Here is a 9,639-nt window from a genome sequence, read left to right as displayed (position 1 = left end):
GTACTCTTGCCTGGAAAATCCCATGGACGGAGGAGCCTGGTAGGCTACAGTTCATGGGGTCGCAAACAGTCGGACACAACTGAGCGACTTCACTTTCACTTTTTGTTTTTGGTAGGTTTGCAAAGATTCCCCCAGGTACAGACAATTACTGAGGAACCATAGCCTGTTTGTCAGGAACTCCTTATTCCAGAACAATTTCACAAAAGTCCCAAGCATTTGTTTTTGGGGGGGATTTTTGGTGGGAAGGTAGACGTTAGAAAGGCCATCGGTGTCCAGTGTGGGAGCACTTAAACTCACTGATCACTAAATAAGTAGGAAGCCAGGGAAATTTTGCACATTAGAGGGACCCAGGGAAATCACATCATACCAATTAGACTGGGATGGGGGGAAGGAAAAGGATAAAAAGCCATAATCCCTACTGCTTGTGAAGATGTAGAAAAAAGGGCATTTTCCTCTAGGACTGGTAGAAATGCCCATCTCATCCTGGCCCTTTTGGAAATAAGTTTGATGATATTTAATAAAAGTGAAGGCAGGGAATTCCCTGGCAGTCCAGTGGTTAGGACTCCTTGGTTTCACTGCCAAGGGTCCTGGTTCAATCCCTAATCAGAGAACTAAGATCCCACAAGTTGTGGAATGCCGGGGGTGGCGGTGGGGGGGTGGGGAGGTGGGGGTTGGCGGGGGCAGGGGTGGGAGGGGAGTGAAGACATACAAATCCTTTGATTCTGCAACCCCATTCATAGCACTTTGTCCCTGAGAAGCAAAAACTCCAGGAAACAAAGCAAATGGTCATCGGTGGGAGAACGGCCTAAAAATTGTCATCTAGAGTCTCAGCTTGCCTGTCCCCAGTCCTCCATCCCCCCAGCCCAGCCCATCCCCTGGGACCTTGGAGGGAGGAGATGAGTCACAAGGAGGCAGGGCTGGCAATGCCACGCTTAGGGCAGGCTGGTCAGAAGGGACAAAGGAGCGATATTTCCTGCATACGGAAACCCGGGCGAGAGACAGGCCGCTGCAGGAAACACTCGGCTGGGGCCCCGCCAAGCAAGGGCAGGAGGGTCAGCCAGGCCCAGCCGCCCAGACGGGCCCGTCTGGAGGCCCCAAGGAAGCCGGGACGTCCCTGACCCTGAGCCTACTGCCTGAGTAGCCAGGGAGGACGCTGACAGCAGACGGTCCTGAGTTTGGGTTCCAAACCCCGACGCTCTTGCAGTCAAATTTGGCTCAGTTGACCTCAGACTCCATTTACTCACCTAGAAATGAATGTGGGGGGATTCAGGATGGGGGATTCAGGATGTGGGGGGACACATGTATACCTGTGGCCGATTCATGTTGATGTATGGCAGAAAACATCACAATATTGTAATTAGTCTCCAATTAAAATAAATAAATTAAAAAACAATCATCATCCTAAACTCTCTGGGCCCAGGGATGCAGGTCTCTGGCTCTTGCTTGGTCTTCCCCATTCAGAACATCCCAGGATATCAACCTCCCAACCAGCCCGGTGGTCTGTAGTTCATGGGGTCGCAAAGAGTGGGACACAACTGAGGGCTAAATACAGCACAGCCCGGTTCCAGGTCAGGCCTCCAACACTGGGCCTCAGCCTCTGCCTCCTTTGTAGCCTCCGTGCTGGTCCAGAGGGATCCATCCGTCCCGGGACCTGACCTCGCGTCTCTCCCACTCGCACCCCCTCCACGGCTCCTTGGTGCCCTGGGAATAAGGCCCAATTCCTCAGCTCTCTTGGGCCCTTCCTCCCCACACCCAGGGCAGCCTTTGCCTCCAGCTTTTCTAGACATGTGACTCTTTGACCGAAGACTCACTGACTTTGCATCTGTATTGTGCCCTCAGACTAGAATGAATGCTTTGTTCTCGCCGCCTGCCAATTCTTCTTTCCCCAAGGCCCCGCCCTAGAGATCGCTCCTCCTGGCAGCCCCTCTGGATGCCCCAGAGTTCTTGCTCCTTCTGGGTACTTCCCCTACGCCATCCCTCCCTCTTTCCTGCCCTGATCCTGGAGCTCTGACTTCTCCAGGCTGAGGCCCTACGCCGGCCCCGCCCTGTCCTGAGAGCCAGGTGGGGGTTGAGTCTTAGCTGGGGATCAATTGGCAGACCCCCTCCCTGATCCTGTGGTCCAACCACTGGGTGAGGTCCTGACTCTGGGGATTTCCTGTGACCTCTATAAATAACCCCCATGCCTGCTTCCCACAAACCGCCTCCCCCTTCTTGGAAAAAAGGGACTGTAGCCAAGGACCTCAGTCCGTGATGTGCCAGGGACAGGGTAGGTGGGCGGGGTCGAGGCATCCTTTCCCAAGAGCATCTTCCTCCCCACCCGGACCCCACTCCTCCCTGTTGGGAGCCCTCCAGACCCTCCCCACGCAAAGGATATCTGGGCACCCACCCTCTCTACACCCATATTGCTGCTTCTTGTCTTTCTGCAAAATGGACCTAATAGTAATATCCATGGACTGAACTGGGGTGACCCTTCCCTTCCAGGAGCCCCCCATTCAGGGGGGACCCCAGCTGTCAAACAAGCAAACAGACCAACAGAGAGTGACATATTGCAATGAAGCCATGATGAAATGGAGTCAGAGGGTCCCTATGGTTGCGAGATGGGCCCTGGACATGTCCCAGCCTCTGCTCCTGTGTCCCTTGAAACCTGAGAGTTTTTATCTTCAACTACTGGAGGTGGAGATTTTTTTTTCTGATTCTGAAAAAGAGCTTGACCCTATTTGAGACTCCATTTCCACCTCTGGCAAAAGGGGAGTTAACTATTCATAAGCTATGAGGTGGGTGTGGAAGCCTGGATCCCTGGGACCTTAGGGGCCAGAACTTCACTGGTGTCGGGCACCTTTCTTGTTAGGGCAAAGCGCCCTCTGCTGGTTCCTCACCTCAACAGCAGATCCCCTATAAGTGAAAATCGCTCAGTCCTGTCCAACTATTTGTGACCACAACCTCCCTCTTGGACAATAGTTCCCCCATGGAATTCTGCAGGCCAGAATACTGGAGTGGGTAGCTGTTCCCTTCTCCAGGGGATCTTCCCAACCCAGGGATCGAACCCGGGTCTCCTGCACTGTGGGCGGATTCTTTACCAACTGAGCTATCAGAGAAGCCCAGATCCCCCATAATTCCCCATAATCAGAGGCTTCACTATCAGGCCCTCCTCTCCAGGATTCTTTCTCCCTTCTAGCGCTCACTCATTCTACTTCCAGCCACACTGGCCACCTCGCTGCCCCTCAAACACACCGTGATGCTCCCACCTCAGGGGCTTTGCACATGCCCTGCCTTCTGACTGCGACGTTCTTGCTGGCCTCTTCTGTCTTCTTCTCACCTTTCATATGTCAGAGTAAATTCCATGTCTACCCTCACATCCATCCCTGACCAGGTCAGGTCTCCTCATCGTAAGTTTGCCCAGCAGCCTTCAGAACTCAGGTTTCCCAGGTGACTCGGTGATAAAGAATCCACCTGCTGACGCAGGATTCAGAGGAGACATGGGTTTGATCCCTAGGTTGGAAAGATCCCCTGATGGAGGCAATGGCAACCCTCTCCAGTATTCTTGCTGGGATAATTCCATGGACAGAGGAGCCTGGAGGGCTACAGTCCATTGGTTGCAAAGTGTTGGACACGACTAAGGGACAGAGCAAGTAAGCATCCAACCTCACCAAAAGGAGCTGTGTCTCTTCTTTAATTAAGGGCAGGAGTGGGGACTTCCCTGGCATTCCAGTGGTTAAGAATCCTCCTTCCAATGTAGGGCAGGAAGGTTCGATCCCTGGTCCAGGCACCAAGATCCCACATCCCGGGGACAACTAAGCCCGCCCACCGCAGCTACTGAAGTCAGCACACTCTGGAGCCCATGCTCTGCAACTAGAGAAAGCCCATGCATCGCAATGAAGACCCAGCACAACTGAAAATTAAAAAAAAAAAACAAAAACAAAACAGGAGCAGGAGTGATGCCTGCTTACTCCCCCCTGTTTCCAGCCCCCTACCCTCAGTCTGTCACCCAGCAGGCCCACAGTGAACTCAAACTGAAATCTAACCTTATGTGCAAATCCCAGAGCTGGGGGCCTTCAGCAACTAAATACTTCTCTGAACCTCAGTTTCCTCATCTGTAAAACTATGAAAACATAACTACTGCATTGTGCTGTTATGAAGATCCAATCAAATGATGGGTGCGATTCTACCACATAGTAGGTGCTTGATAGTCGTTGAGTGACTAATGACTAAGCTTGGAGAGGAAGTAGGGATTTTGCAAGTCATTTTGAGGACAAAAGAAGCAAAGTTTCAAGATTCATACCACAAAAGGAATGACAGCTTGGGACTTTCCTGGCGGTCCAGTGGTTAAGATTCCCAGCTTCCACTGCAGGGGGGCACTGGTTCAATCCCTGGTTGGGGAATTAAGATCCTGCACGCTGTGTGGTGCAGGGTGGTGGTGGTGGTGGGTGTTGGGGAAGGACAATTTGCAGAGCAATAAACACCAATTTGTGTACAAAATACAAGAAAAAATATATTTTATAGGCATATCCACAAGTATGCAAACATGCACAGAAAGTTCTGGAAGGATACAACAACCAAGGAGAGGGTGTTCAAATATTTCTGGATCACCCATTTTTTACCTTTCTTTGGTATTTGCAAAATAAATTAAAACCTATAAAACAAAAACCTCTGAGACCTTTCGACCTCCGTCTTGATCCTCCACTCCTCCTCCCCCAGCATTTTGTGCCCCAGAGGACCTCCCTTCAGCCCCACTCAGGGCCAAACCCCCGAAATCTGGCCGGCTTCCGTTCAGTCACTACCAGCAACAGAGGCTTCGTGGTTTGGGGTCAAGTTCCCCCACTTGGCCTAAGCTGTTCCCAGACACCCCAAGGCTTCTGGGTGCTCCTCCAGCCTGGGTCTGAGCTTCAGCTGCCCCCTCACTTGCCGACGCAGAAGTCCCGGAAGATGATATCCAGAATTTCCTCGGTGCCCCCTCCGCCAGTGAGACAACTCAGATGCCCTCGGGCTACCCGAAGTGCCTCGGCTGCCAGGGCTAAGTCTCTGGCCTGCTTGTACTGACCAAGGGCATTCAGGCAACCCTGGAGGTGGTGCTGGTGCCTTGACCGTGTCAGAAGTGGGCCTGTGGACGGGTCCCCACACCTGGAAGGGACAAAGGATAAGGTCTCTCTCGACATTCAAAGTGGGGGGGAGGGGAACGATCATACCCCGTTTTTAGATGCAGAAACTGAGCTGGAAGGGCCAGTTGTACCCAAAGCCACTGGCTCAGCCCCCAAACTTGGACAGAGCGAGGTTGCCCAGTGGGCAAGGGGGCTCACAGTGCAGCCAGCTCCTTCTTGAGTGCTTCTAGGAGGCCGTCCAGTCCCTCGCCCGTCAGGCAAGACAGCAACAGGTGGGAGGGGAGGTCAGGATGGGGGTCTGAGCACCCAGCGGGCAGCAGGTCCGATTTATTCAGCACAAGCAGGAGGCGCTGGCTGTTCCCACTGGGGTTCCCGGCTCCTGCCGGGATGACAACGGTGTCCAGGAAGTTGCAGCTGGCCGGAGAGGCCAGGTCAGAAGCATCCAACACGGCCAGAATGAGGTCAGCCTGCTCCAGCCTGGGGAGGGTGAAAATGGAGGATGGACTCCAGAGCTGCGCAACGAAGTGCACTGGGCAGGGATGGGGGTAAAGGCCAAACCTAAAAAGCTGCCCTCCCCAAAGAACTGAGGCCCCACCTTAGTAACCTTTCCTCATTAAGGGCTAATGAAAGATAAATGCAACTGGTAGAAACAGCAAAGGGCCCGCGTTTCCCCCTCCCACCTCCCTCCTGCTCACCTTTTTTGGGCGCGCCGCACGCCCTCCTGTTCCACAGGCCCCACGCCTTCCCGCAACCCCGCAGTGTCGCTCAGTAGCGCCGGGAACCCGGCCAGGTCCACCGGGGTCTCCAGAACATCTCGGGTGGTCCCCGGCTCCGGGGACACGATGGACACAGGCTTCCGGCCTGGGGGTGGGGGTGGGGTCAGAGGAAGCGGGCGGGGTGGAGACAAGAGAGTCCCTCCCTTAGGCTCCACCCCCGGACAGACAGTTTTCAACCTCCCGGGCCCCTTCCCTACCCCGGAAAGCCCAGTACCTTTAGCTCCCAGCCCCGCCCCCTGCCCTGAGCCCCGCCCCCTGCCCACGCACTGAGCAGGTTCACCAGGCTGCTTTTGCCGGCGTTGGGAGGTCCCGCAACCACTACGTGCGCTCCTGAGCGGAGCCTCTGCCCGCGCCTGGCATCTCGAAGGTGTACGCCCAGTGCCACCTCCAGCTTCCGCACCTCACTATCAGCTGTGGATGGAGGAAAGGGGAGAGAGAGTAAGAGGACCTGGGGGCGCTGGATGCCAGATATCTCCACCTCCCACCCCCAGGGGGACCCACCTTGATCCAGGACGCCTTCCTCCAGGTTGTCATCCTCACTAAAATCGATATAGGCCTCTACATGGGCCAGAGCCTGAGGGAGGGAGAGGTGGGTAGTGTGATCATACAGAAACTCACCCCGAGTGGTGCCCGGGTTCAGCCTGACCTTAAGGGACCAGATTGGAGGCTCATAGGCAGGAAACACTAACACAGGAAAAGGTTAGGTAGTGTCTCTGCGGCAAGGTATGAGCGAATGGTGTACTTGCTTTAGTGAGGGTCTCGGCCCAGCCGCGGCAGAGGTCACCCAGCTCCCCATCGAGCTGCCTCAGGGCCTGTCGCCGCTGCGCCTCGGTTTCTGCATGGATCAGATCTGCCAGCCCCTCCACCTCCGTCAGGCTCAGCTTCCCGTGGGCGAACGCCCTCCTGGTGAACTCGCCTGCTTCCGCTGGCCTCAGCCCTGGCACACTGCCTGCGGAAGGTTCAAGATCCTGAGGCCCCTGGCCCCTACCCAGGTCACCGGCGTAGCAATACCTCAAACCCAAGGCTGCACTTACCCAGGGCCTGCAGGACACCGCTCACCACGGCCGGCCCTCCATGCACGTGGAACTCCGCGCAATCCTCACCCGTAAAACTCTGGGGACCTAGTATGTTGAAGAGATGGGTGTCAGCAGGATACAGCCTGGACGAACGCCTGGAAGGAGGAAGTACGGTCATCGGAGCTACTTGAGGTTCCGGATCTGAAGTCCCGTACCTGGAAACCAAAGCACCAACGCGCGATCCAAAGGCTCCCCAGAGCGGGGGTCGCTGAGCAGGCGCAGGCAGGCTTTGCGGGCCGGGGGTAAGTCCCGCGGCGCCGTGAGGCTCCGGAGGGCGTGGCCGCTGGCAGGGCCGCTGGTTCGGATCACCGCGATGCCGCAGCGGCCTTGGCCAGAGCTCAGAGCGAAGATAGTGGCTCCGGAACCAGGGGCCGGGTAACCACTGCCCTGGCGCGTGCACGGTCTGGGACTGGAGAGGAGGAGAGTCAGTGCATCTGAGAAGCTCTGACGCCAGAGTGACAGATGGATAGATGGCTCGAAGGTCGCGTGAGCCCCCAAGTGGACGTTTTGTGGCTAGGGGATGGACTGATCGGAGGTTCTGAGGCCAGAAGAAGACTGGATTTCGGTGGGCTCTGCGGCCGGGGGTGGGGCTTGGACTGAGGCGAAAGGTGGTTCTGCCGCAGGGAACCGGACCCAGGTCCCAGGGAGAGGGTTTGGGGCCCAAGCAACGCCCTACGCTGTCACAGCCCTCCCCCAGGTCACCCCACCTGTGAGGCCCACGTGCAGCCCGGGATACCAGGGTCCACAGCCCCCGCCACATGGATTCACAACCAGCTACCCGCCTGCCCACCCTGCCTTGCGGGTCTGCAAGTCCTCGCAGGAGGTCCCGCCCACTCTGCGGCGTGACTGGTCAAGTGCTCAACAATTGTCGATTATCATTGGGCCCCTTAGAAGACGTACCGCCTATCCAGTGAAGGTCTTCGCTTCTACTGGCTAATGACAGGGAAAGAAGCCGAGGGCTCGCCCGCTGCGGTGCAGTGAAATGGTGTTCCTCCAGCAACATTAGACAGAATTTTTAGGATCCTAGAGAGGCCAGGTTCCTAGACACCGGAAATGAGGAGTGGCGCAGGGCAATGGAAATTATAGAAAGGCGAGGGTTTGAGTCGAAGCAAGAGCATCTCGGGGGCTTCCCTGGTGGCTCAGACAGTAAAGAATCTACCTGAAATGCAGGAGACCCAGGTTCGATCCCTGGGTCGGGAAGATCCCCTGGAGAAGGAAGTGGCAATCCACTCCAGTATTCTTGCCTGGAGGATCCCAAGGACAGAGGAGCCTGGTGGGCTGCAGTTCATGGGGTCGCAGAGTCGGACACGACTGAGTGCCTTTCACTTTCAAGAGCATCTCAGTGGCCGGGAGGGATGAGCTCCGGGTAACCTACTCCCTGGCCCTGGGGAAATCTATTCCAAATTTCTGGGAAGACTTCTCCTTTTCTCGGAACTCTACAGTTTCTCGCCCCTCCCCAGCCTTCCCTCCCGCCGTCCCTCTGCCTCAGATACCCTTCCCTTGACAAACAGCCTCAGTGCCTTGCTCCAAGGTCCCCTCCGCTAGGAAGCCTCCCTAGGGTCCCCAGCACAGTCCTCTCTCCCCTCTGAGCGACTCTGGCCCCGGTCTCCTCGTGCAGAGTTCTGTGTCCCGTCTGTCTCTGGCTCCCCGAAAGCCAGAAAGGGGAGATTATTTTCAGGTTAACCCGGGACAGCGCCGGCCCGTGAAATAAAGCGCTGATGGTGGAATTCCAGGCACTGGATAGGCGGGGTCTCCGGGGTGCTGTCACGCGGCGAATTCTCTGGTTCTTGGACGGAGCGGGCGGGTGGCGCAACTATACTTAGGGAAGACTGGAACAGTACTGTTCTAATGATTAGCTCCACGCCTCGCTCTGCTCAGTTTTTTAATTTGCCAGTTAGGGAGTTTGGGGACATGTTCACATTGCTATATTTAATATGGATAACCACCTAGGACCTACTGTATAGTACATGGAACGCTGCTTAATGTTGCCTGGCACCCTGGATGGGAGGGGAGTTTAGCGAAGAAAGGATACTTGTGTATGTTTGGCTGAGTCCCTTCGCTGTTCACCTGAAACCATCACAACATTGTTAACTGGTTATACCCCACCACAAAAATAAAAAGTCCAAAAAAAAATTTTTTTTCACGTGTAGAAGAGGGGTGAATGATGACGTTGGCTCTCCCCAAGTTGTTCCATCTGTCAAAAGTACACATCAAATGCCTACCGTGTAAACACGGAGAATCAGTCTGGGCCCCTGCCCTCGTGGTCGATCAGTCTAACGGAGGAGGCTACAGGGGATGGTCAGGGGGTTGGAGGACAGACAAAATACAGGAGCCCCTGCTAAGTCACTTCAGTCATGTCTGACTCTGTGCGACCCCATAGACGGCAGCCCACCAGGCTCCCCCGTCCCTGGGATTCTCCAGGACCCCCAGTTAAATGTAAATTTCAGATGAACAAGGATTATCCTGTCAGTATAATTATGACCCATACAATATTTGTGTGTCCATGTATGTGTGTTAGCCGCTCAGTCATGTCTGACTCTTTGCAACCCCATGGACTGTAGCCCTCCAGACTCCTCTGTCTATGGGGATTTTCTAGGCAAGAATACTGGAGTGGGTTGCCATGCCCTTCTCCAATGGATCTTCCCAACCCAGCGATAGAACCCAGGTCTCTGACCATTGCAGGCAGCTTCT

The 9,639-nt window shown here is 55.3% G+C and overlaps 1 protein-coding gene across 3 annotated transcripts; it reads right to left on the bottom strand.

The window, feature by feature from the left end:
* Positions 1–4,469: 4,469 nt before the first annotated feature.
* GTPBP3 (GTP binding protein 3, mitochondrial) lies at positions 4,470–7,831 on the bottom strand. Of its 3 annotated transcripts, XM_043467256.1 has the most exons (9): positions 7,656–7,829; positions 7,104–7,357; positions 6,907–6,993; positions 6,619–6,821; positions 6,374–6,446; positions 6,140–6,283; positions 5,792–5,957; positions 5,295–5,573; positions 4,470–5,118 (listed from the first exon to the last, which is right to left on the bottom strand). In XM_043467256.1, the coding sequence occupies exons 1-9, from the start codon at positions 7,706–7,708 to the stop codon at positions 4,896–4,898; spliced, it is 1,482 nt and encodes a 493-aa protein (XP_043323191.1). In that variant the 5' UTR covers positions 7,709–7,829; the 3' UTR covers positions 4,470–4,895. The 3 variants fall into 3 exon arrangements, with proteins under 3 accessions (XP_043323191.1, XP_043323190.1, XP_043323192.1); XM_043467255.1 differs by having other exon boundaries at positions 6,140–6,446; positions 7,656–7,831; XM_043467257.1 differs by lacking the exon at positions 7,104–7,357 and having other exon boundaries at positions 6,907–7,103; positions 7,656–7,830.
* Positions 7,832–9,639: the final 1,808 nt, after the last annotated feature.

The sequence above is a fragment of the Cervus canadensis genome, chromosome 4 (assembly GCF_019320065.1).
Source record: "Cervus canadensis isolate Bull #8, Minnesota chromosome 4, ASM1932006v1, whole genome shotgun sequence".
In the NCBI taxonomy this organism is placed as follows: Eukaryota; Metazoa; Chordata; class Mammalia; order Artiodactyla; family Cervidae; genus Cervus; species Cervus canadensis.
This window is presented reverse-complemented; position numbering and strand designations above follow the sequence as displayed.

Coding starts and splice junctions, on each gene's coding strand:
- GTPBP3 (XM_043467255.1), bottom strand. CDS start 7,708: ATGTGGCGGGGGCTGTGGACCCTGGTATCCCGGGCTGCACGTGGGCCT. Junction 6,994..7,103: donor GTTGGTGCTTTGGTTTCCAG/GTACGGGACTTC, acceptor TCAACATACTAG/GTCCCCAGAGTTTTACGGGT. Junction 5,119..5,294: donor AAGAAGGAGCTGGCTGCACT/GTGAGCCCCCTT, acceptor TGTCCCTTCCAG/GTGTGGGGACCCGTCCACAG.